This window comes from Mollisia scopiformis (genome assembly GCF_001500285.1).
Source record: "Mollisia scopiformis unplaced genomic scaffold LY89scaffold_1, whole genome shotgun sequence".
In the NCBI taxonomy this organism is placed as follows: Eukaryota; Fungi; Ascomycota; class Leotiomycetes; order Helotiales; family Mollisiaceae; genus Mollisia; species Mollisia scopiformis.
This window is the reverse complement of record NW_017263581.1, coordinates 2,636,276-2,660,958: the sequence shown is the minus strand read 5'-3', so window position 1 is coordinate 2,660,958 and position 24,683 is coordinate 2,636,276. Positions and strand designations below refer to the sequence as shown.

At 47.1% G+C, this 24,683-nt stretch overlaps 10 protein-coding genes across 10 annotated transcripts; 6 read left to right on the top strand and 4 right to left on the bottom strand.

Annotated features, from left to right (window-relative positions):
- Positions 1 to 267: 267 nt before the first annotated feature.
- Positions 268 to 3,741, top strand: LY89DRAFT_727685 (uncharacterized protein; the record flags this gene model as incomplete). Its single annotated transcript, XM_018219182.1, has 3 exons — positions 268 to 419; positions 455 to 1,862; positions 3,271 to 3,741. The coding sequence occupies 3 exons, from the start codon at positions 268 to 270 to the stop codon at positions 3,739 to 3,741; spliced, it is 2,031 nt and encodes a 676-aa protein (XP_018079021.1).
- Positions 3,742 to 3,914: 173 nt separating this feature from the next.
- On the bottom strand, positions 3,915 to 5,113 carry LY89DRAFT_26512 (Phosphonopyruvate hydrolase complex with Phosphonopyruvate and Mg++). The gene has a single exon (XM_018206304.1). The coding sequence runs from the start codon at positions 5,007 to 5,009 to the stop codon at positions 4,131 to 4,133; it is 879 nt and encodes a 292-aa protein (XP_018079020.1). The 5' UTR covers positions 5,010 to 5,113; the 3' UTR covers positions 3,915 to 4,130.
- Positions 5,114 to 5,901: 788 nt separating this feature from the next.
- Positions 5,902 to 8,306, top strand: LY89DRAFT_679735 (MFS general substrate transporter). The gene has a single exon (XM_018213934.1). It carries the CDS (start codon positions 6,228 to 6,230, stop codon positions 8,142 to 8,144), a length of 1,917 nt encoding a protein of 638 aa, XP_018079019.1. The 5' UTR covers positions 5,902 to 6,227; the 3' UTR covers positions 8,145 to 8,306.
- Positions 8,307 to 8,791: 485 nt separating this feature from the next.
- LY89DRAFT_572010 (glycoside hydrolase family 29 protein) lies at positions 8,792 to 10,523 on the bottom strand (the record flags this gene model as incomplete). The annotated part of the gene is made up of 5 exons (XM_018208621.1): positions 8,792 to 9,443; positions 9,499 to 9,550; positions 9,597 to 9,729; positions 9,792 to 10,130; positions 10,179 to 10,523. 5 exons carry the CDS (start codon positions 10,521 to 10,523, stop codon positions 8,792 to 8,794), a joined length of 1,521 nt encoding a protein of 506 aa, XP_018079018.1.
- Positions 10,524 to 13,583: 3,060 nt separating this feature from the next.
- On the top strand, positions 13,584 to 14,781 carry LY89DRAFT_713457 (uncharacterized protein; the record flags this gene model as incomplete). The annotated part of the gene is made up of 3 exons (XM_018218055.1): positions 13,584 to 13,696; positions 13,754 to 13,992; positions 14,105 to 14,781. The coding sequence occupies 3 exons, from the start codon at positions 13,584 to 13,586 to the stop codon at positions 14,779 to 14,781; spliced, it is 1,029 nt and encodes a 342-aa protein (XP_018079017.1).
- A 95-nt stretch (positions 14,782 to 14,876) lies between these two features.
- Positions 14,877 to 15,931, bottom strand: LY89DRAFT_26481 (uncharacterized protein). Its single transcript, XM_018206303.1, has 4 exons — positions 15,777 to 15,931; positions 15,548 to 15,726; positions 15,037 to 15,497; positions 14,877 to 14,976 (listed from the first exon to the last, which is right to left on the bottom strand). Exons 1-4 carry the CDS (start codon positions 15,826 to 15,828, stop codon positions 14,973 to 14,975), a joined length of 696 nt encoding a protein of 231 aa, XP_018079016.1. The 5' UTR covers positions 15,829 to 15,931; the 3' UTR covers positions 14,877 to 14,972.
- A 277-nt stretch (positions 15,932 to 16,208) lies between these two features.
- On the top strand, positions 16,209 to 16,980 carry LY89DRAFT_679731 (uncharacterized protein). Its single transcript, XM_018213933.1, has one exon. It carries the CDS (start codon positions 16,502 to 16,504, stop codon positions 16,886 to 16,888), a length of 387 nt encoding a protein of 128 aa, XP_018079015.1. The 5' UTR covers positions 16,209 to 16,501; the 3' UTR covers positions 16,889 to 16,980.
- Positions 16,981 to 18,151: 1,171 nt separating this feature from the next.
- On the top strand, positions 18,152 to 20,736 carry LY89DRAFT_573182 (OPT superfamily oligopeptide transporter; the record flags this gene model as incomplete). Its single annotated transcript, XM_018208677.1, has 5 exons — positions 18,152 to 18,404; positions 18,452 to 18,624; positions 18,674 to 20,014; positions 20,082 to 20,591; positions 20,653 to 20,736. 5 exons carry the CDS (start codon positions 18,152 to 18,154, stop codon positions 20,734 to 20,736), a joined length of 2,361 nt encoding a protein of 786 aa, XP_018079014.1.
- Positions 20,737 to 21,110: 374 nt separating this feature from the next.
- Positions 21,111 to 23,171, top strand: LY89DRAFT_26448 (putative NAD binding Rossmann fold oxidoreductase). The gene is made up of 2 exons (XM_018206302.1): positions 21,111 to 22,094; positions 22,151 to 23,171. The coding sequence occupies exons 1-2, from the start codon at positions 21,484 to 21,486 to the stop codon at positions 23,127 to 23,129; spliced, it is 1,590 nt and encodes a 529-aa protein (XP_018079013.1). The 5' UTR covers positions 21,111 to 21,483; the 3' UTR covers positions 23,130 to 23,171.
- LY89DRAFT_26441 (uncharacterized protein) lies at positions 23,172 to 23,705 on the bottom strand. Its single transcript, XM_018206301.1, has one exon. The coding sequence runs from the start codon at positions 23,505 to 23,507 to the stop codon at positions 23,214 to 23,216; it is 294 nt and encodes a 97-aa protein (XP_018079012.1). The 5' UTR covers positions 23,508 to 23,705; the 3' UTR covers positions 23,172 to 23,213.
- Positions 23,706 to 24,683: the final 978 nt, after the last annotated feature.

Below are 24,683 nucleotides of genomic sequence, written 5' to 3'. Positions count from 1 at the left end.
ACATAAGTACCTTCCGCTTTAGCCGATCCGATCCCCCTCTGAGCTCGAAGGATCTAGATTTGAAATACATCGCAGTATTCATGGAAATTGAAAATAGCAATGCATCCACGACTAAATTCTCGACATGCCAACATGAGTCAAAGTCCAACAGATGTCTCGAGCTCGAGCTCTGCGGTCAATGGAAAGCGACAACGCGTGAAGCGAGCATGTACACCATGCAAATCCAGGAAGAAGTAATGCAATGGCCACACGCCCTGCGCTACATGCATGAGATTCGAGTACGATTGTTATTATGAGGATGCATCTTTAAAGCGACCAAGAACGAGGTCGCCAGACCCAATTTCAGCGAAAGTCCCAAGTGCTGTGGGTGTCTCCAGTGCGAACGTCGACGCCGATTCGGGAGACATCCAGAAAGAAGAGTACGCAAGACTTCGATCTAGAAGAGCCAATTTAGAGTTAATTCAGGAACTGCCTTTGCTCAAGCTCTAATCGCCAAGTTCAATAATGCAGGATCAGACTCTGGGAATCTGGCATGGAATCTGGGCATCGGAGCTCATGATGCAGGTTTTGCTCGACCTCCTATAAGCAGCATCATTTCGGAGAACGAGATGCTGAGACTGTCAAGAATATACTTTTCGACGATTCATGAACTTTATGGATTTCTGGATGTGGCCGACTTCAACCAGAGAGTCTCTGACAGGTGGAGAATACCCGATTTTGACGATCATTACGACGCTGTATTTTGTGGCGTGGCAGCATTGGGGTCTCTCTTTTCCGGTGGAAACCCATGTTTGAAGGAAGTAAAACTCGTTCAACTCGCAAAAGATACCCTCGAGACATCGGGTCTTGCGAGTCGCCCGCCCCAGACTCACGTTATTGCTCGGATGATCTTTCGAACCTTGTATCTTCGGTGCACAAGTCAGCCACACGCGGCATGGATGTCAAGTTGCATGACGATCCACAGTATTGAATGTATTGAGGATCGAGAAACAGGCGAGAGTTCGGTCCAAGAAATTGAGATCAGAAATCGGATATTCTTGATTGCGCGGATTCAAAATACTTGGATTGCCAACGAGTACGGTCGATCTAAACTAGATATCAGAGGCGTTTCATACCCACTTCCAAATTTACCGGCTGGTGATGGCTTGGCGGATTTGTTCCATCTTTTCCAAATATCAGGACTACTTGACCCCGATAACCATTCCGAGGCATCGGACTTTGAGCAAGGCATAGCAGATCTAGTCGAGTTCAGATCTCCAAGAGACGCTATTACCCTATCACAATGCAATCTTGGACTTGCGCTCTACCGCCGTCTGCGGATCATCAGTCCTCAGATCCCCCAAGAAATCTCTGGCAATATCATATCCCTTGGAATAGCAGGCCTGGAAGCAGTCAATAGACTCGTCATAGCACGCCAACCCTGGTGGCACGTCGCTAATGTGCCTTTTCAGTTCGTATGCATATCACTCGCAATGGATACCCCGAAAGCTCTGAGAAGTTTGGAAAATTCTATCAAGACTCTCGAAGTGGTTGCACAGTACTTTCCAAAAGGAGGTATGGAGGAAGCGTCGAGGATTGCCACACTTTTAGTTTGGCTGGCACGAAAACGTAAGCAGGAGGATATGCTTCTCTTGGACACCATCCTGGAAAATCGGTCTGCTCCCGCTTCTTCGATGGATCTGAGCCAGTTGTGGGAACAGACACAACCCTACTCCAAACAGATGCAAGGCAGCTCGTATTCGAACCTAGCGGATGTCGCAAACGATGATTGGGATGCTTTGCTCATGGTTGATTGGCTTGCTCTAAGCAACCATGAATACCGAGGTGAAGGATGGAATAATGGCCGTTTCGAAGACTCTACAGTAGTATCTTAGTACTGAAGAATTTCACTTTGAACTCTCTCCAAGGTGCAATAGTCCTGGTCTTCTTGGGTGATCAAGTCAAGGCAGAAGTTTACATGAGCACCGGGGAGGGAACTTCGACGATTGTGCTGGCAAAACGGAATGTGCCACTTCCACATACCTGGCCTATGCTGAGATGGTGTCGACGTTCGATACAGATGACTGGATGCGTGAAAATGTCCTCGACATTTGATTTTGATCCAGACCGGCAAGACTCGCTAGAGCAACAAATATAAATAAGTAAAAAGAATTAGCAAAACGAAATTATTTACATAACTCAATAAAACAGCATCGGTATAGTTGCACAGCAACAGCCTCCACGTAGCAATCATCGTTCCTTGCACTCGCAATTAGTTCGCCGCTCATTCTCAACATACCCAACTTCTCCTCATACAGCCAAAAAGCACCACCACCAACCAACTACCACCACCCAGAACCCCCCCTCCTCCTCCTCTCCCCCTCTCTCCTCTCCCTATCCTCCTCCACCCTCCTCTCCTTCCTCACCCGCTCCTCATAATGCACCCTACACTCTACCCCACACCTCCCACAACAAGCGCAACTCTTTCCCATCGGCACTTCTCGCGAATTCGAGAAACCAGGTAGGGTTCCCTTGCACGTCAGACACAGATGGTCGATTCCGTGGGCGGGGTAGTGGATATTGGGGTTGCGCTTTTCTTTGGCGTTGAGGTTGTGGAATTGGCAGGTTGTGTTGCAGGCCGGGTGGCAGCAGCAGAGGATGAGGAGGCTGATGGGGGTGTAGGGTTGGTGGCAGGTGCGGCAGGTGGGCATGATGTTTGTTAATTGTTTTCGTGCAAAAAGGTGGAAATTGTGGATTGGGTGGCGCTTGTGTGTGGAGATTTGGGGAAGTGGAAGAAGGATAAAGGATTTCGGGGACCGTTTTCTTTATGCTTCGGAGATGGTAGTGTTTGCTGTGAATGTGATTTCTTTTGTGAGCTTTTGAGTCATGATCTCGTGGAATTTCTTGCTTGGGTACCGAGACCACAAGGTATGCGGTTCAGAGATGAATGACTTGACTGTTTGTGTGTTAAAACAATCTCAGTCACTATGGGCCCTTAAATTGAATTGAAGTCGAAAGGTGGAAGAATTTTGGGTTTGTAACAGAACGCAAACGAATTTCGACCAATTTTCAAGACTTCGTTTTAAGATATGGTGGAAATGTGCAACTGAAGCAAGCTTTACAAAAACAACGAACGCAATCCATTTTTCTTGCCGAGGATCAAGTCAATCTAGAGAAAACCCTTCCGTGTTCTTCCTTTCCCACCTAATCTTACAACCTATACTTAAAACGCAGTGCATGCTTTGTCTTAAGGTCCTGCTAACAATGGTCATGACCAATTCATCCACTTAGTCATTAGTCGCCCCACTGGAACTGAGCTTCAAAGTGATCGTTGTCGGAGCTACTGTCGCTATCGTGGCTATTATCGTTGTTTTCGGCCCTGTCCTCCCTGTCCTCCCTGCCGTTGCTGTCGTTGCTTTCATCACTGATATCGCTGTCATCGTCATCATCATCATGGTCGGTCTCCTCATCACTCTCATTGCTATCCTCGCTCTCGTCGTTTTCATCGCTTTCATCACTATCATCACTGCCATCGCCACCATCGTCATCACTCTCGTCGCTCTCCTCCTCACTCCCCTCCTCACTCTCTTCACTCTCCACCTCATCCCACTCATATCCCACCAACTTCCGATCATACAAATCGTACCAAGTATACGTACCCCGACTATGCCCCTCACACTCCAGCTCACAAAACGCATGACAACAACACCCCCAATCATCTTTCCCCAACCCACATTTGGAGCACGGGAGTCCGGCACTTGACTGTTCTTTTTCTTGGATGATGTCGTTGGGATGCCGGAGGTGGAACCAGCATTTGTGGCCGCAGCCTTCTTTGTGGCAGGGACACGGACCTCTGGGGAAGACTTTGCGGCATTTTACGCAGTATCTTGTTTGTGGTATGGGTCAGTCGGCCATGAGAAAGGATCTTCTGTGGTGGTCGAGTGGTGGGTAAAGAGTATCGTTGTTGAGGAAAGGAAGTGGGCATTGGATATCGAGGCTCGAGACGCACTTAAGTATCCACAAATCGACGATGAATCAGCTCACTGGACGTTCCACTGATTCGACTAACATTTCTGCACACTTGTGCATGTTTTTTTTTTGCTTCCAAGTAATCATGACCCAAGTCTTCATACACACAGACCCCTCTCAACTCAACGCAAAAACTTCCTCTCAATCTCCCTCATCTCCTCATCACCCTGCAACTCAAAAGTCTCCTCCACACTCGCAATGCTTCCCTCAACACCCGCAATCCCACCATCCTCCAAGATGCTCTTAAACGCCCCCCGCATCCCAGAAACCGCAGCTCTCACTGCATGATTCCCGCAAATAATCAATCCCACCTTTCCCAACTCTCCCACCTCCTTGAAAGAAATACTCGGGTAAGCAGTTGGCACAATAACCAACGGCACCGCTCCCTTCCACTTCCGACAAAAGCTCAGAATCTCATCTGGAGTTTTCTTCTTACTGTGTATCAGCACCGCATCCGCGCCCGCTTCGACATAAGCTTCTCCCCTCTTCATCGCCTCTTCTTCACCTAGATCAGCGATCAAGGCTTCGGTTCGAGCAATGATGACCATTTCTGAGGACGCTTTGGCTGCAGCGATCTTTCCTTGGAATTCCTCTATCGAAACCAATTTCTGTCGGCCTTGAGAACGTAGACTACTGTCTTTAGGAAAGGTCTTGTCTTCGATAACCACAGCTGCTGCGCCGGCTTGCTCGAATTGGGGAATGGTGTAGGCGACGTTGACAGCGTTGCCGAAACCAGTGTCGATGTCGGCTATTACGGGGATGGAGACCGTGGAGGAGATTGAGCGGACGACATCGAGGTGAGCGGTCCAGGGGAGGATACTGGCGTCGGGAAGGGCGTGAGAGGCGGAGAGTTCGAATCCTGAGGCCCAGATTGCGTTGAAGCCGGCTTGGGATGCGAGTTTGGCGGAGAGGGCGTTGTGGGATGACATTGCGATGCTGGGCTTGGATGTGTTTTTGAGGGCGGTGTGGAGGGCGTGTATTGTGGTTCGTTGTTGAGACATGCTGATGTAATGAAAGATTGATACTACTTTGACTAAGAAATTGGAAGTGTGACGAAAGGAAAGATGCGTAGACTCTTCAAAATACCAATGGTATTTTGTCACTTGATAATGCAGTGGAGGAAAGCGAGGAATAGGTCACAAAAGAGATGAGTAGGTCAAGAAGCGAAAGTGGGGATTGATATCATGGTCACGAGATCCATATCTCTCTTTAGCCATCAGATACAAGTATCTCTGTTGACTGCAAAGATCGCAAACTGGAAAGGAAAGCTAGGGCAATAGTCAGGAATGAGTTGGGAAGAAAAATACGACTAGGAAGGACTTTGTGACCTGAACCCGGATTTATAGAGCGAAGAGCGAGAATAGCGGAGATAACCAAATAATGCGGGAAGCCTACTTACTGTACACTCGAGTAACACCAACCAACAAAGCAATATGCGAGCCGTCCCAAAGCCACGTTCTGGCACCCGTTACACAACATGACTCTCCAGCATGCCAAATTCACCCCGTCTGTCTGACACTCGCCAAAAGATAGGAGCCCCCCTTTTCACTGCTCTGTGGATGGACCCGAGCAACCCGAACGGAACCGACCGCCCTTGGGCATCGCAGCTGGGACTTTCCCTTTCGATTGGATCATCCACAAATTCTCGTGATGTCGTGATGCGTTGATTTGCGCTGCATGTCAGCATGCGCGGGGCGCTGATTCAATCAAACTTGAACTTTGCGGAGGGAGGATTTGGAGGGGTAGCACGCCGCTTTGTGATGATTATCTCCATTCGCGCTTTCGTCAGGCCGAGGCCGAGACGATGGAAATTGATGAGTCGAAGAAAGTATGACTCTCTCTGACTTGATATTTGGTACGAGGAAGAAACACGTCAAGTGGACGAAAGTGTGTCAAATAATAAAAAGTGATTCTCCCGATGTCTTGCTTGGGTGGCCGTGATGATGATGATTCGGCACCGAGTTGGAGCAGTTGGAGGAGAAAAGATCGAGTTCCGATGCCGCTACCCCTGCACACTGCGCGAGACCCCTGTACATTTCAGAATCAGAAAATACCTGACAGCTCGGGGAACTTGAAAGTCCGCAGCGCAATGACAACTTCATCTACATATCACTACTTAATGAACACCAGAATGCTTTCTTTATAGCGAGAATCTCAACACATACACATACACATACACATCAACATCTGCTACGACGACGACGACAACTATCACAGCAATGGATACAGAGAAGCAACTCGAGGCCGAAAGGCAAGCTGCTGCCGCGGGACCAGGCGCAGATGGAGGAACAACAACAATCGAAGGCCAAACCGCTGAACACCACACCCAGAACCTCGAATCCTCCTCCCTCTCCTCCAAGAATGTCCCCAATGGCTCCCTCGACACCAGCATCGAAGAATCCGCCATACCTCCTCCCACCTCGACAGAAACCAAGAATGGCGCTCCCGCCTCCACGAACCCCGAAGACTCGAGGACGAAATTCCAGACGACCGTTATCATGATCTCCCTGTGCATGTCTACCTTCCTTGCCGCGCTCGACATCACCATCATCACTACCGCCCTCCCTACTATCAGCGAGCATTTCCATTCGAACGCGGGCTATACGTGGATTGGTTCTGCGTATCTGCTAGCCAATGCCGCAAGCACGCCGTCATGGGGCAAATTCTCTGATATCTGGGGTAGGAAGCCGATTATACTTGTGGCACAAGGTGTCTTCTTTGTTGGAAGCTTGATCGCGGCATTGAGTGTCAATATTGGCATGTTGATCGTTGCAAGAGCCATTCAGGGTATTGGTGGAGGAGGACTTATCATCTTGACGAATATCTGCATTGGGGATCTCTTTAGTATGCGCAACAGAGGTGCATATTATGGGATCATTGGAATGGTGTGGGCTTTTGCTTCGGGTGTGGGACCAATTCTTGGAGGAGTGTTTACAGAAAAGGTATCTTGGAGATGGTGTTTTTATATCAATCTTCCTTGCACCGGTTCGGTGTTTTTGGTCTTGGTCTTCTTTTTACATCTACACAATCCTCGAACACCGGTTTGGGAAGGACTGAAAGCTGTTGATTGGGCTGGAAGCTTGACTATTGTTGGTGGCACATTGATGCTCCTTCTTGGACTCGAATTCGGAGGCGTTACCTACCCGTGGGCTTCTGCGAAGGTTATCTGCTTGATCATTTTCGGCATTGTGGTTGCTGGTCTTTTTGTCTTGAACGAATGGAAGTTCGCACGGTACCCAGTCATGCCTCTACGCCTCTTCAAGCAGAGCTCGAATATTGCCTCCCTAGGAGTTTGCTTCTGTCATGGATTCGTTTTCATCGCAGGAACTTACTACCTCCCTCTCTACTTCCAAGCAGTCCTCGGTGCCACGCCACTCCTCTCAGGTGTCTACCTCCTCCCATTCGTCATGGCTCTATCCTTCACCTCGGGCATAACCGGAGTCTTCATCAAGAAAACTGGCAAATACCTCCCACCAATCTACTTCGGCTTGACAATCATGACCCTTGGCAACGGCCTCTTCATCAACCTCCCACTCACGGAAGGCTGGGCCAAAATCATCATCTATCAAATCGTAGCAGGAATCGGCGTTGGCCCACTCTTCCAATCACCCCTCATCGCTCTCCAAAGCTTGATTCCCCCAAAGGATATCGCCACCGCTACCGCCACCTTTGGATTCACACGCAACATCTCTACAGCAATCTCTGTTGTCATCGGAAGCGTAGTCTTCCAGAACGAGATGCAGAAACGCCACTCCTCCTTGGTTGCCTCGCTCGGCCCCACACTCGCCAATCAACTCGGTGGCGGAAACGCTGGCGCGTCAGTAGGCATCGTGACCGCGCTCCCTCCAGCACAAAGAGAGATCGCTAGAAGGGCGTTCTGGGAAAGTTTGAGGATTATGTGGATTCTATACGTGGCGTTCGCTGCGCTGGGATTGTTCATCAGTCTATTTATCAAGAGCAACAAACTGAGCAAAGAGCACCAGACCGTCAAGACAGGATTAGCGGAGGAGGAGAGAGCGAGGAAAGAAAGAGCCGAGCTGAAGAAAGCGGGCAAGGAGCAAGTAAGAGCCGATAAAGAGGCTGAGAAGGCTGGGAATCTGGTGGATAATGGAGATGTAGCTGGGGCGAAGGTTTAGAGTTAGATGGTTGGGATATTATATGCATTTTCGGCGTTTTTGTGACGGGAGCATATATTGTATAGATATAGCGTTGGAGACAACACGTCTTGTTGGATATCAAAATGGATGTTTGGGCTTTTTTAATGAGTATGTAGTTTGTTTGTTTGAATAGAAGGATTGCTCATCTCACATTTGAACTTTGACGGATTCTCTAGTATTTCCTCTCTGTTTGCCCTGTTATTAAGCAGCGTGTTCTCGGCAAACACGAGCCCCCAGTTTCAACCGTCATTCGAAGTAGTAGTTCACCTGGTATTTTGTGTTACTTGCGCCATTGGCGCTAGTATCCGTGGAGGTGGAGATATAGAAACAGTGAAAGAGCCACAATGGAAAAACAAGCTAAAGTCATGGCTTAATTTCAGCAAGGGTCTTGTGCTGTTTTTAAGAGTTAGTCGATTGAAAGGCTGGTGAGTGAGGTTAAGTTTCAGTTAGAGTCTCTAGGAGTTGATATCTAGGATTCTGGAGGAATGATCGCTATTGTGAGACTAGGCTCATAGATATCATGAATTGTCTTCACATCTGGTCCTCAATCCCAACATCCTCTCCACCCAGTAAACACTACCCCACGCACCCCATCTCTCCCCTTCAAACCCCCAACCCCACCAACATCAAGGCGTAAACTCCCACCCCGTCGTATTCGCCGGAATCACGTCACAAAGATGCACCGACACGGACCTCCAAACCGGCGTATCCACAAACGTGGTATTAACCCTCACCTCGATAACCGTCACCGCCTCATCAAAAATCTCAATCCTCTTATGGCCAATACTCGTCCCATTCGCGACCTGCATCCAGGGAACGTCTAGCGTGCCGTCCGAGACGCCGTCGTCGTCGATGATTTTCGCAAAGACGGAGTAGGAGCGGATTACTTGGCCGTTGGTTTGGTCTTCCATTAGCACGATGCGGTCGATTGAGGTTGCGTAGTCGAATGTCAGGGTATAGCCCCCGTCGTCTGAGGAGGAGTTTTGGGTATGCGGCGCGTTAACGGGGGAGTCGTAGCAGGAGGAGATGAAGTCGCCGAGTTGCTTGTAGCGCGCGGCGTGGGAGGCGAGGATGAGGCCGGAACGGTCGGGAGAGATGTCTAGTTCGAGGAGGCAGTTGCGGCCGACGGAGAGGTGGTAGACGGCTATGAGCTCTTGGATGGAGCGGAGGGGTTGGTCGATGCCGTAGAACCAGCGGTCGGAGGTTTGGAGGGTGGTGTCGCAGACGGAGGGGCTGAAGTAGGGGCTTGTGGAGTTGCCGCCGTCGTTGGTGATTCCGCTGGGTAGGTATGTGAGTTGTAGAAGGGCGAAAAAGGGGGGTGATTTGGACTTACGTTGACCAGTTTTCGATTGGTGCTTCTCCGGATTCGGTGCCGACCCATCGGACTGAAGCGTTAGTTTTGTGATAGGAGAATCTTTGGATTGGGTTTACCAGAATTCTCAGTCAAACAGTCCCCAGAAGTGACATCGCAAGCATTGAAAATGACAGCGTCAGGTTGCAGTTCTGCCAACATGTCTATGTATGTGGCTTGTTGAGTTGCGCTGTATCCTCCATCAAACCAGATCTATCAGATTAACAAATCATCAGCAAGTCTCTCGCTCAGAAGTGAGGACTTAGTTTACTCACCTCAGTCAACGATCCATAATTCGACCACAATTCAGTCAATTGATCAACCACAATCGTATCATAAGTCTCATTCGTAATCCTCACTTGACCAGCAGCCCATGAAGTATCATTAACTTCTGATTTTTGCACATTCAAAAAGTTGTTCACAACCGTGCTGTAATAAAGTCCATGGCCAACCCCATACTTCTCAGCAGATGCCGTGAACATCTTAACCACGTCCTCGCCTGCGACGGGAGATTGAGCGATCGTGTAGTTGTAGCTGATTGTTGTATTGTCTCTAGTTTGGAATTTCACCTGACTTGGCCAGGTTGTGAATCCGCAGTTGTGCTTCGCTACGAGCTGAGATTCTTAGACAAAATGCTTTCATGAAGAAAGGCATATACTTACGGTGGCATACTTTGCACCTAGTGCTGTAATGCTATCCATCCATTGATCTGTATTTAACAGAGCCGGATCGAATAAGGTCAGATCCGGCACAAGTGAGGGGACGTTATTGCAACCATCGATGTCCAAATATGTGCCCATCTCAAAATGAATGAGGACGCCATACTCGCGATCTTGGAATGCCAATTGATCCTTGGTAGGTAGCGCAATGATGGAACCGTCGATGGGTGATATGCGATAGTGTGGAGTTGGGACTGCTGTGCTTGAACTGGATGCAGTTGTTGGACTCGCTGAAGCGATGCCTGCGAGGTATCCTCCAACGAAAGAGAGTCCGATTGAGCACTTCATGGTGTCAGTGAGGCTTGAAAAGGGATTTGAAACATGAGGCGCATACCACGGTTAAATACAAATGCGTGGAATCATTTTGGATACATCTGATCTCCGGCAGATCCAAGTCATTTGCAGATATGAACGTCCAGGAACATCGAAGAAAAGACGATGTTCACTGCCATGAGCAACGTTTGTGGACATCTTTTGGTTTTCTGCAGGTACGTTACATGCGTCGGCGGTCCACTTCTTCTCTCAAGCAGCAGCTTGTCATGGAACTGGTTTGGTACGAGTATCCTATCGTGGCGATCATACCGATTATGGGAGTTGTAAACTTTTGATAAGAGCGGGGTCTTCAATAGTGGGACTACCAGCACCGGGTGAGGGGTACTTCAGGCAGTGCGGGGCTGAAAGCTTATAAAATAGATGAAGAAGATGCAACCAGAGACAATCAGTGCGAAGGATGGCGAGTATTGAGGGTCGAGTATAATCGAGAAAGATTTTGGTACATCAGGTACTTGAAAGGGACGTGGACGATGACGGTTCACGGAACGGTGAGCCTTCCCAACAAGGTCTACTGTAGTGCTCTCGCTTCAATGGCAGCGTTTCACTATTTGTTCTCTAAATTCATCCCTTCTGACACAAATTATTTATTTCAGAACATATTTTCAGCAACAGCATCTGGTTAAATTGACAAACCAATTGGAGTGCAGTCAAGGCCACTTACTAACTGGAGGCTGATGCTGTGAAATCGTGCCGACGCCACTGCATCAAGCGCGATGCACACGACTTCGTCTTGCCAGCTCTGCTGCCTGCTTTTCTGAATTATGAATTCCAGGTATCTGCAGCTATCATTAACGCTTCAGCGACATGGCATCCCAGGAGACTTCAGGGTACCGATACTTCTCACTGCTGGAGAAAAGAGCAATCCGCTTGATCGAGCTTCAACCTTCTCACGAATTCAAAGATCAAATCCATTGTTCCATTTAGCTTGTTTATTGAGCGACAGCACGATTCCTTTTATACGTCTACCGTATTCTGTTGGAGAAAGTGCCACAGAGACAGAGCACATTGATAATCAACTATTGGCATTCTTGAAAGCGCTGAGAAAAGCTCTGCGCTGATGGCGAGAGGACATTTCCGCTTCATTGGTAAATCTTTCATCGACGGACTCATGAACAGTGCTCACCGGGTCGAGACGTTGCACTTTCGTTCCGAATATTGACTTCGATAGCCTGTACTATTCACATGTCATTATCTTGTATCAAATTGGCCACTTCTGTTTTGAAAGTCTCTCACATTTGGTGTTCATCTGCTCTCTTGAATCTGTTCTATATCCTGTTCAACATCTTGTTTGTATCTCCTCGTCCTTGACTGCCACTCGATTAGCTTTGATATCTGCATTCGAGATTTATTCCAAGTCTTAAAATTCTGAAAGATTCGGGGAGCAAGACATATGACACAGACATCAAGGAGCAATGATATACGAGATGCCAATAATCACCGCATTACCCTTTGATCTGCGGAAGACGCCACCATTGGTCAAAATCGACAAGGTCGCGAACGGGAAGATTCCCATCCTGACTACCACGTGGGTGCAATATTCATTCAGCCTCATAATTTGCCGCCCCTCTTTTCCCCGCTTCCTCCCCGCTTTCCTTGCCCGAAATAATCTGGGCGAAGAACTTCACACAGTATATCGTGTTGACAACGCAAATATATACAGATCCCATATTTGCTTGCTCGTGGTACAGATACCATCGGAAGTCAACGTCCATGTCAGACCCGAGTGACAAGCGTCTCACGCGCTAAGAAACCGAAAATAAACGCCGGAAGGCGTCTCTACTTGGGAGTTCACAAAATCTCCTCATCGGTATAGTTAATTATATTGTTCACGAGAAGTCTTTCATATACTGGCAAGTGCGCAAAGAGGGACGCCACACTGACAACGGCCTGAAAGTCATGGTTCTGTTGGAGTGTGGCAAATTGTTATCTGCTTGTTATCACATTCGCAAGATGCCAATGGATGTTCATCTGAAGTCTGTCGCTTCCGTCATTCGGATAGTTCATCTATCTATGATCGCAAGAGCGTTGGGACCAACTAGATTGATAGATCTTGCCTCATAGGCCAATGCTTATCAAAGATCGAAACTTCAAGACTGACACATGATTATGAGCAGGCTCGGCAACGATACCTAATTTCGGGTATCGATACGGTATCGATCCAGAATCGCTAGTATCGATACCTAAGCGATTCTTAACCCCTAAATTCTCTTTACTATTAATAAAACTAACGCAAATACTTATATATTAAAAAAAAAAGTATATTGCTCTTTTATTTAAAGTATTCTTTATAATTTAGGCTTTTTTAAATATCTTTTCTAAGAATTTTTATTTATTATACTAATTTTTAGTGTTCTTAAGCTTATTAGGGTTCGGGCGATAAGCAAATTTTCCGAGTACGAGGCTAAGAATCCGAATACGAGAATATATTATTATCTTAATAATTTATTAATAACTTTTTAAATTTTAAAAGCTAAAATATTTTATTTATAATAGATTACGTAAGGGAAGCTTTTATAGAATATAATTTCTTTTAAATTAATAAATATAAAGGTATTATAAAATTAAGGAAGGATCGCTAAGAATCGATTCTAAGCGATACCATCCAGTATCGATCCAGTATCGATACCTCAGGAATCGTTGCCGAGCCTGATTATGAGCTCCTAGCCTAATACCTGATATACTGGTCTGTGTTCCCTCAGATCCACGGCATTTCCCCACGTGGTTTTCATTGGTCCTCGCAATGCTACAGCAATTTGTTTATATGATATACACTTTGGTTGGCACGATGAAAGGTTGTATTGCCAAGACTTTTGACAGCTTGTCGGCAATTGTATTATAGAGTATGCAAGGCAAATCGATCAAGAATGGAACCGAAGATAAATTCTTGGGCCCCTACTTATATCCTGGGGGAACTCCGAATGTTGGTGTTCAGCTTGACGCTATTCCCAGATCACAATCCATACAGAGGATTCGAAGTATTTCCAACAATTGTCAGGGAATTCAAGAAAGTCCAACATGCGTTGGGGGGCTCTCATTACCGCTGCGGCGTTTATTTCGCCTGGGGTGAATGCTGCAGGCGCAACCCTTCGTTTCTCTTGTTCGCAGCTTGTTGTCGAGCGTCTAGACCCGTGCGTCAACTCCTACCAAGCAGAAAGGACAATATACTAACATGCTACTGCGCAAAGCCTCATTAATCCTGGACTAATGGGATCGCCCCATCTTCACCAAGTTGTTGGAGGAGATGCCTTCAATGTAACCATGGATCAAGACCTACCTACGACAGCATCTTGTACTTCCTGCACTCCTACAGAGGATTTCTCAAACTATTGGACCGCTGTTCTATTCTTCAAAGCAAAGAACGGCACCTATCATCGAGTCAAGACGATGGGAAATCCTCTTGGATTTGGGACTGCATCTGGTGGCAGTACGTATTTCTCTCCCTTCATATCCTAGTTTAACACCGAAGGTCAAAGATTCTTGACTTAGACCTGACTGGATGCTACGCCTTGCAAAGCAATGACACTAATTAATCTCAGTGACCGTTTATTATCTCTCAAGCGGCAAGGTTACTGCTTTCAAACCTGGCTTCCGCATGACTGTCGGTGACCCAACTTTCCGAACAGCTGCCCAGGAGAGCAAATACTCTTCGCTCATCTACACATGCCTTGCAACGGCCTCAACGAGAAGCGGTTCAACCACTGGCTTCCCAAAAGCTCCTTGCAAAGTCGGAATCATGGTCAGCATCCGCTTCCCCACTTGCTGGGACGGCAAGAACCTCGACAGTCCGGACCACCAGAGTCACACCGCTTATCCATCTGGCGCAAGCGGCGGAAACCCAGGGGCCGGCGACAAGTGTCCTTCTACACATCCTGTCTCAATCCCGCAAGTTTTCTTCGAGACGTACTGGGACACATCTCCTTTCAACGACAAGTCTATGTGGCCTGACAATGGTGATCAGCCTTTCACTTGGTCCATGGGCGACGCTACTGGTTATGCGAGTCATGGTGATTATGTTTTTGGGTGGAAGGGTGATGCTCTTCAGAGGGCTATGGACGCCAATTGCAACAGCGACCTTTTCTCGAATAGCATCAACTGCCCCACATTGAAGACACAGTCGCTTGCTCAGGCCAATACTTGCAATAAGCCAGTGCAGATGAAAGAGCAGCTTGATGGTTGGATGCCGTCGATGCCAGGTGACGTAGTCGTTCACTGAGCTTTTTGAGATGAGTTTGATGTTGAGCTCAAGATCTGGTGGGTGGAGAGATTTGTACGATGTATGGAATACTTGAAGCTCCGGGATATGAAGGGCGAAGGAATGAGACGTGGCCAATTGCAATATGCGAAGAACGAAGTTTTTAAGTTGAGATCTTCATCTGATTACCCTCTCTAGAATAAACTTTTGTGCTATCTGTTTTTCTTGTAAGCTATGAAACAGGCCACAATCACAATAGCGACGAAGAAGACATACATCAAACTATGAAGGTTCCAACCCAACCCGAAAGACCTTCTGAACGAGTCACTGTCGTTGACGTGAGGGAAGTCAATCTCTGGAATTGGTTTTCCTAGGAACCGGCATAGCGGTTCCCAATCATCTCCTAATCTAAACTCAAGAAGATCTCTGTTTGCGTCAAGTGCAAGCTTCTTGATCAAGGCATTGTGCTCCTCAAAGGCCTCAAGTCCATATTTCGGAACATCGCCTCGGAAATAGTACTTGATAATGGTGTTCAATAATTGGAATAGCTTTTTCGTTTCCTTATCTGAGAGCAAAAGAGACACTCGATTGAAACGTGACGAGTGCAGAGCATGGATAGTGCTTTTCATGGACTGTAACCAGCTTTCTGGTGACCGAGTTGTGAGGATGATCTTTGCGTTTGGGAACGCAGCCATTAATTCTGGAGCGAAGCAAACAGCTGGAACGTCCGTTACAGCCTGGATCAATGGTTATTTTTTTAGTTCCCCTTTCTGGAATTGTCACATACATTATAGTCTTGGAAAAGCTCATGCCAGTCAGGTGATGACTTTTCTTGAGACTGAATCTCGTTTCCATAATTTTTGTCGAAAGCTTCGATCCAAAATTGTGAATGTGAAGCATTGTCTGGAATCTCGAAGAAATGGTAGACTCTAGAGTACCCAAGTTCTTCCAGAGCGAGCTTCATTGCTGAGTGATGTCAGTTTCTGGCTTCTGTAAATGTCTGGGGCTAGGTTAACACATTGTTCCTGTGCGGCATAGGCCTAGCACAAGAACCTCCATTTTTGACATTGCTGAGTATATTCCAGCTGTGAATTGTTGTTCTCAACGAACTCTAATTGAAATGAATGGTCAACCTCATGATTTGGCCTTCGGCTGGGCAAGTTTCAAATCATCGAAGCAACTACACGAGGCTATGACAAGGCGTCTGCATCTTACCTCATCAGACTAGTAAACAACGCCACGAAATCCTTCTGCGCCTCCAGGAAGCCTTGTTGAATGCGGAGAAGATGGTCACTAATAATCCTTTGCCTTCTTTTTCGTGGGGTGTCACCAGGCTGTGCACAGCCACCACGGTGTTCCAAGCCACCAATTGGGTGTCCATCTATTATTGGCGATCAAATCCCTCAAGGCATAGGCGCGCATAGGAATTGATCAACAGATATTGATGCCTAGAAATGCCATGGCATGTGTTTCATCGTAGCTGGGCGCGCGGGTCGATCCATCTCACTTCTTGTTTTGGGCAGAATCACTGTGAGGCTGTCAGCGTTTTTGAGATCTGCATACATGCGAAGCTGGTATATATTATTGCCTGATGCCCTGGGACTTCTGGAATTTCCTGTACACCTGAGACCTAGGGATCTAATACAACCATCCTAAATCGCCAAAATCGCGTCAAACCCCCTTTTCGGCTCGCTTATGCCCAGCTTCCGCCAAACACCAAACAAACATCGCATCTTCAACCATGGGTGGAGGACACAGCCGACCTAGCCGACCAGCCAAGACTCATGCACAGCAGGAACAAGAGAGGTTCGCTCGAGCACAGCGTGAAGCAAGGAGAAAGAAGCAGCAACGAGAAAATCAAGAAAGGAAAAGGGAGGAGCAACGCGAAAAAGAGGAATGGCTCAACACTCATACAAGGCTTGGATATGAAGAGAGAAAGTGGGGACTAGCAGGATGGTGGCGCTTGCCTTTCTTTATATGGTGGAAGGAGAGACAGGCTTGGAACCAGGAGCTGGAGAGAAGAAGGAGGGAAAATGGTGTGCCATTTGGGCGAATGACGGCCGCAACCGGACATCGGGCCACTGGTGGCAATTCTGAGGAGATGCCGTTGAGGGAGCATCAAGACTGATGGAAGGTGGAGAGAAGGGTCGTTGTCAAAATTATTATGAGTTATTCTCAATGGTTTGCAATTATGGATCCATGACCAAAATACTTTTTCCTCCTCTATTTCATACACTATGACCGTATAAAGATTTCATGCTAAGATGGCATAATTTATTAGAGAATTAAGGAAAGTGATCCATGATATGCAACTCGGACCCGAAATGGTGAGGCAAACTTCGTCTCTGAAAATCTCGCTCACCAATGCTAAACTTGAGGCAACTCTAGAGACTTGATGACCTATCCCAAGATGCCATGTCATCTACGTAGTTCAACGGCCTGTGGGGAGATATGATCCAATATCCGAAAATGTGTTGAGCAGCAACAATTTCTACGTAATCTTTCGAGAATTAAACTTATTATTTCCATCGTAACACATACCACAGCAAGAGGAAAGCATACGAAGTACAGTCAAAGGAGACATGATAAGCGAGGTTGCCCTCGGACCTAAGCGAGGCGCTTTGAGGGGCACACTTCAAACAGCTGGAGTGAATTTTGCGAGAGATTGTACGATTATTGAGTTAGAACACAGAGTAAAATGCGTTATGTGCGCCCAGGATGACTGAGTACTCAGGTTTGCCTCGAAGAACGTGTTCTTTACGGTAGATTCTTACTAGATAAATATGCTCTTCTAGATCTCCTCAGGAAGCTAGAGATGTGACCGTTGCGAGATTGGAGATAATGCAAGCCTTGATAGCAACATCTACGTCCAAATGCAATGACCAAGGCTGATACCCATCTCTTAATGCTATTCCGGATGGCAGACCACTATCACGTGGGGTATACTGCCCCACCCTTTGAGTACCTGAGGCAGCGACTCCACCTTATCGAGGTCCGAGGCATTTCCTTTCCTCTTCCTAACAAGCTGCCAGGATCTGAAGCACATTTTCATCCCCAGACTTCATGCACCCCAATGAGGGAGCCACGATAAGGCGTTCAGGCAAAATGATCTTTATCCTGGAAGATGCCATTCCAGGCCAGGTCTCTTGCCTATATCGGCTCATGTACATGATGCACCCCAGTCGAGCCTCAAGGCTTGACGAATAATAGCCATGAGGGAAACATATCATCGGCCAATACCCAACGCTTGTCCATATGCACAGTATCAGCTACATGGAATGGGGATGGAGACGTTACCATACTTTGTTTCATTTCCTGATACGTGCTGCGATAAAATCAACCACTTGTCCGTTTGCGACGTCTACGAAGGACATCATCAACCTCGTTTCCAATGGCGAGCACACTACGACGCCTTAGAGGCTCGGCCAAGAACGAAGAGGAGATCGTGGATTCTGCACGGCCAAACGATGTGTCTGACGAGAAGTCAATTAGTCGTGCGGACATTGATCCTGTCTACCTCGATGACGATGGTGAGGAACACTACAAGCTTCCTCCAGAGACTGCAGAAGACTTCGTCACGGAAGTCATCCATGCCCGCGATGATCCAACTCTAAATCCGTGGACTTTCCGGACTTTCTTTCTAGGTAAGGGTGAAAATTGGATGTCGCTCAAGAGGTACTGACATGGGCAGGTATTGGGTTGGCCTCTTTTGCAGCGATTTTGGCCACTATCTATTACTTCAAACCTCAGACTGTGGTGGTGTCAACAGTATTCCTAGCTGTTATCAGCTATGTTCTAGGCGAAGCAATGGCAACATTCATACCCAGAAAAACTTGGCTTGGAAGGTTTCTCAACCCGCATCCGGTGAGTGACACAAGTATGATCTTATGATTCAATACTGATAACTCATCAGTTCAACAGCAAAGAACATGCTGCTATCATCATTATGGGCTCTGCGGCTGCCAATGCCCCTGCGGCCATCGAGTTACTATCTGTCCAGAAGTTGTTTTACAACGAGGAGCCGAGTGCCGCTGTCGGGATCTTTCTAGTCTTTGCTTCTCAATGTCTAGGGTATGGGATTGCTGGACTTCTCCGTCGCACTCTGGTCTACCCAACAAAGATGCTGTTTCCGAATAATCTACCAATGGTCTCGCTCATCGAAGCATTGCACGGCGAGAAAAGTCAAGTCAAGAAGAAGCTTCGGGTCTTTTACATTGGCTTCCTTGTTCTGTTCTTCTACGAAATAATTCCGGAATTCATCATGCCAACTCTTGTGGGTATATCGATCTTCTGTTTGGCAGAAAGAGATAGTATACTGTTTACAAATCTCTTTGGCGGATCCAATGGTAATGAGGGTCTTGGCATTATGGGCCTCTCATTCGATTGGCAATACATCTCCAACCCCAGCCCCCTCTGGTATCCACTCCAAACGCTGTTCAACAGTTTCGTAGGATATGTGCTCTGTGTGGGCGTTTTTACTGGTGTATATTATGGTAATATCTGGCGTGCCCAAGACTTCCCATTCCTCAGTCAGCTGCTCTTTACCGGCGCATCAAACGGAACCAACTTTGTTCAATACAATCAAACCGCGATTTTGAATGCCAATGGAGAGGTCGATCCGGTTCTCCTTGCTCAAGAAGGGCTACCTTACTTCGCTGTCACCTTTGCGCTCTACATCCTTGCAACCAACTTGTCTATCACAGCCACATTTACACATATATGTCTTTGGAATTGGGACGATATCAAGTCTGCTCTGGACTTTATATCACTTTCAAATATCATACATCTGCTCAGTCCCTGGAGATGGAATTGGAGATTCTGGACAGCCAAAGATTCGAGAAGTGGAATTGCTGACACAGAAGATGATCCTCACTTCCGACTTATGATGCAGTACAAAGATGCTCCTGATTGGTGGTATGGAATTGTTCTCGTTATCTGTGTTGCGCTCGGCTTCACTATGATGTACTTGACAAACTCTACTTTGCCATGGTGGGCTTTCTTCGTTGCTTGTGGACTTTCTTGCATCTGCATTCTGTTCTTTGGTGCTCAGTATGCCATGACCGGCTATCAATACAATACGCAGCCCGTCATTCAGATGATTGGTGGATATCTTCACCCTGGATATCCCAAGGCCAACATGTTCTTTGTGGTTTTCGGATATAACAGCGTTTGGCAAGGGCAATTGTTGCTGAGCGACTTGAAATTTGGACAGTACACACATTTGAGTCCTCGTGCTACCTTCACCATGCAGATAGTAAGTTGTCTAAGTTGATTCTACTTACTTTGAGCACTACTTAGGACAGCACTAATAATTGAGCTAGGGTGGAACAATCGTTGGCAGTATTTTCTCATATATCCTCATGTCCTCGATCACCACAAACCAACGAGACATCCTGCTTTCTATCGAGGGCTCCAACATCTGGTCCGGACAGGCACCTCAGAACTACAACTCGCAAGCCATTGCGTGGGGTGGCTTGGCAAAAGATCTCTTCTCGGCAGGCGGAATCTACCAATGGGTCAACTTCGCATTCTTGATCGGATTCACGTTGCCGGTGCCTTTCTGGATCGCTCACAAATACTTCCCGAAAATGAGATGGGACTACTGGAACACTGCAATCATCGCGAACTTCATCGGTTTGCTCTATGTGGGTATCAACAGTGTCACGATGCCATGGTTTTATGTTGGGGTCATCTCTCAATTCTATATGAGAAAATATAGACCGAATTGGTTCATCAAGTACAACTACATTCTTTCGGCGGCCATGGATGGTGGGACACAAGTACTAGTTTTTATCCTATCGTTCGCAGTGTTTGGCGGCGCTGGAAATCCCGTAAGTGGCCTCTTCAAGAAATAATTCCTGTGAAACGAGACTAGTACTAATTTCGGTATAGGTTACTTTCCCTCCATATTGGGGCAACAACTTCAACCAAGGAAATCTCGACTATTGCATGCTGAATCCTTATATCGGTAGTTAGAGAGTATCTTATGGAGGCTTCATTGAAATGGGAAGCAGGGGTGAAGTTGGCGAGAGCCGGAGGGATACAATTGTTGCGATATCTTGGTTCCATTGAGCTCTAGCTCTGACGAACTCTTGACACTCTTTCGATAAGAACTACTGCACTGCTTCTCTACTTGCCTCTCGTCTGTGCCACTGAGTCTGCACGCTAAGTAACGTTACCATGTGCATGGTTTTCGGATCGCAAGCCACTCGTACGTCTCTATCACGTTCCCCCACTTACGAAAAAGTTTGCCTGTGCCACCTTCCCCACATTGCATTACTTTATTAAAAGGCGTCAGGGTTGAGACGACTTGGCTAAATAGGTCACTTAAGCGAAGGCTCAAGTTGAAGAGGCAGATAGGGACCTTCACTGCCGCTGCTCTAGCTGGGTCAACATATCAGCCCTGTTTCCTGGAAAGGTCATGCAACCTTTGTTCCAAGGGTCCGGATATCTAAGTTGCGACCTTACAACGGGTAAATCCCAGACCCATGGAACCATGGAAAATTTACCTCAGCTGCATCAACAAGACACGAAGTCATCTTCATTGATTGCTCATGTGAGGAAGGTGATTGTGTCGCTATTTCATATATCAAAACCATCAGCTCGAAGAATAGAATCGCCCTGTTTTCAACGCTGTCGCCATTTAATCACCTGAGCACCATTGGTCTGTCCAATAACATCGACAGATACATTAGCATCTCTTCCAGCACCTTATCTCCAGACATGAACCCCCACACTCCAAGAATTCTGGTCATAGGAGCAGGTTCACAAGGCCATGCCTACGCTGAGCCAATCACAAGACTCGGCCTGGGAGAGATCGTCGGGGTATGCGAACCGATTTCTTGGAAACGCAAAGACTTTGGACGGAAATACATCTGGGGAATATCGTCTCGCTCTCCTCTACCGCATGAGGAATTTGAAGATTGGAAAGATCTCATTGAGTATGAGAAGAAGAGACGAGAAAGGCTCGGTGCTGGTGAAATCAAGGAAGGTGATGCTGAATTCAAGGGTGTCGATGCTGTGTTTGTTTGTGTGTTGGACGAATTGCATATCCATATCGTGAAAGCACTTGCCCCATTGGGACTTCATGTCATGTGCGAGAAACCCTTGGCCACCTCTCTACACGACTGTATCGATATTCAAGCAACCCTGACAAAGGAATGGGAGATCCTGGGGAAGAAAACAATTTTTGGAATAGGGCACGTGCTACGATACAGCCCACACAACATTCTCCTCAGGAAGCTAGTCAGGGAGGATAAAGTTGTCGGAGATGTTGTTAGTGTTGAGCATACTGAACCGATTGGCTGGTGGCATATGGCTCATAGTTTTGTACGGTGAGTGCCTTCTTTCTCATATACCAGCTGCGAGGTGATCCTGACATAAGCCACAGAGGCAATTGGCGACGTCAAGATATGACTGCTCCATCACTCTTGACCAAATCTTGTCATGATATCGATTTCCTGATGTGGCTCCTGTGCAGCCCTGGAGCAAAGAAAGGCAGCATGCCACATTTACCGTCTTTAATCTCCTCAACCGGAAGCTTGAAGCAGTTCCGCAAAGCTCGAAAGCCTAGAGGAGCAGGGAAAATCACCAATTGCCTTTCCTGTCCCATAGAGTCGAATTGTCTCTACTCCTCCAAAGGCATTTATGTGGACAGGCTGCTGAATCCAGATGACCTTGACTGGCCACTCAAAAGCATTGTCCCTGAGATCGAAGATCTGTACACTCTGCAGGGAAAGGACATCGCTAAGAACAGACTCCTTGAAGTCTTGGCTGAAGACTACACCTCCGACGTTCCCGATTCGGAGGTAAAACAAAGGTCCTGGTACGGACGCTGTGTTTGGGAATGCGACAATGATGTCTGCGACGATCAAGTTGTCATAATTACATGGGAAGACGATCCTCTAAAATCCTCTGACACTCTTCCTCAAGCAGGAACGACAGGAGATGTCGGACACTTGGACGAGAGAGGTGCCAAGACAGCAATCTTTCACATGATCGCTCCTACCGAGAAGATCTGCGAGAGACGAGGTCGGGTGTATGGTACCACTGGAGAGATCACTTATGACAGTGACACCATTTCGGTGCACTCTTTCGCTTCTGGGCAAACTGTGAGGCATCCCACAAGTGTCGCGGGCAAGGGTCATGGTGGTGGTGATGAAGCTATGGCTGAAAAATTCTGTCGAGCAGTGCAAGCAGTGACTTCAGGAGAAATGACAGCGGATGTAGCTCAAAGATATTGGTTGGGATGCGATATTGAGGAGGTCGTCCGAAGTCACCTGGTTGTCTTTGCGGCCGAGAAAGCTCGCTTGGAGAGAGTGGTCGTGGATTGGAAAGAGTTCACGGACGAGGTTGCGGTGGCTGAATAGTTCTGATGACTTGAGAAGGTTTACATTTCTCTTGAATGTCTTTCCCTGCGTTGACCTGCACTGATGTCGACCGTCACACATTCTCTATTGCCTTCTGGGTGCTGGAGCTTCCGAGCCCGGTGGTGGGCGCCAATCCGCATGACACCCTTCGTACCATGAGCTATAGAACACAGGACCCTCCAAGTCGATTCGCATGAGAAATTCATGTAGTAAGCTCGGTGAAGGAGCCCAGGTCCATCCACTATCTCTTAGGAACTCCTCTATATAAGGCTCCCAGGGTATTTCTGTTCCCGTGATTGCGCGCTGAAAGTTCCGTCGATCGATCATGGACTCAAATTGACATAGTTCAGTTATTGTAAGGCACCCTAGGGAGTACATTGTAGGAAAGATGCTCGAGGTACTTCTTTGATTTGAAGTATAGCCGGTGTTTTCTGATGGTGTCTTCTGGAAGTGGTTGTTTGCTCTGAAGTAAAAAGTTTCTGGAGAAAGAAGCAGGAGGTAGAAGTAATGTACGTCTTCAGATCTGTGCTAGTCCGAATCAAAATGTAGACACTAAGACTGTATTTAGTCGACCAGACTATATTAGACTAGAACAAATACAAGTATTCAGACTACAGTCCTAATCAAAATTGTAAAGTGCGGACATACAAACACTAAAACGAAACTAGCCAAGCTTACCTCAGAACCCATCTCATCTAGCGCCTAATCAAACACCCAGGATTTGCGTCTTTATAACTGAAAGTTCCAACGACGATGTCGAATGTGATCGATCTCGCCTTTTCCGAGCGGGTCTGGCTCTAGGTGTCGAGCTCTCATCTGTCGAATTTGGGGTGACGATTCTTTGCAGTTTCGAATACTGGGCAGCTAGGATCTGTTCATCCAATCTGTCCATATCTCTGGCAAGTCTGCATAGAAGTTCATTTTGCTCCATGGTTGCCCAATCGTAAATAAGAGCTCGAGTCTAGAATCGTGAGTCTGCACCAAATATTAAGGAGCGACTCAGAATTGTGTGCCCTTGAATTCATTAGACAAACATGGGTAGATGCTTTGTAGTATAAAAATAATAATCTAAGACAGCAATCAGACAAAGGCGTTGATGAGAAATGTTCTTGTGGTGCATTCGAGTTCATGTATTCACATGCGTCGAAATTACCGAAAACGGCTCAGGAAGGTAGATTCGAGAGCGCGCTGTCTCGGAAGCTGGAGTATAAACAATAACTGCAGTTGTACGGCTGGCTGTTTAATACTCGATCTCTAATATCATTTCGTAATTTTGGCTTCCTGCAACGTCATATTTATTGAGAATCACTCAGGTGAAATTATGAATGTGCAAAACTGTAGGTGACGGTAGGGTTTCGAAAAGATATAAAAACTCCTGTGATGTCCTTCTCTTCACGATCTCTTCCAACGGTTCATCTTTCGCTCCAGATTCGTATACTTGAAACCCAGGCAAAATGAACTTCTACAGAGACCCAGTGCCCAGAAGGTCATATGGACGCTTCACCCGCAACGAACTAGTCACCCTCGAACAGCTGTACGATCGGCGGCCACCAC

Coding starts and splice junctions, on each gene's coding strand:
- LY89DRAFT_26512 (XM_018206304.1), bottom strand. CDS start 5,009: ATGTCTCAACAACGAACCACAATACACGCCCTCCACACCGCCCTCAAA.
- LY89DRAFT_679735 (XM_018213934.1), top strand. CDS start 6,228: ATGGATACAGAGAAGCAACTCGAGGCCGAAAGGCAAGCTGCTGCCGCG.
- LY89DRAFT_26481 (XM_018206303.1), bottom strand. CDS start 15,828: ATGTCAAAAATGGAGGTTCTTGTGCTAGGCCTATGCCGCACAGGAACA. Junction 15,727..15,776: donor ATGCCGCACAGGAACAATGT/GTTAACCTAGCC, acceptor GACATCACTCAG/CAATGAAGCTCGCTCTGGAA. Junction 15,498..15,547: donor AGCTTTTCCAAGACTATAAT/GTATGTGACAAT, acceptor CCATTGATCCAG/GCTGTAACGGACGTTCCAGC.
- LY89DRAFT_679731 (XM_018213933.1), top strand. CDS start 16,502: ATGGGTGGAGGACACAGCCGACCTAGCCGACCAGCCAAGACTCATGCA.
- LY89DRAFT_26448 (XM_018206302.1), top strand. CDS start 21,484: ATGAACCCCCACACTCCAAGAATTCTGGTCATAGGAGCAGGTTCACAA. Junction 22,095..22,150: donor ATGGCTCATAGTTTTGTACG/GTGAGTGCCTTC, acceptor CATAAGCCACAG/AGGCAATTGGCGACGTCAAG.
- LY89DRAFT_26441 (XM_018206301.1), bottom strand. CDS start 23,507: ATGTACTCCCTAGGGTGCCTTACAATAACTGAACTATGTCAATTTGAG.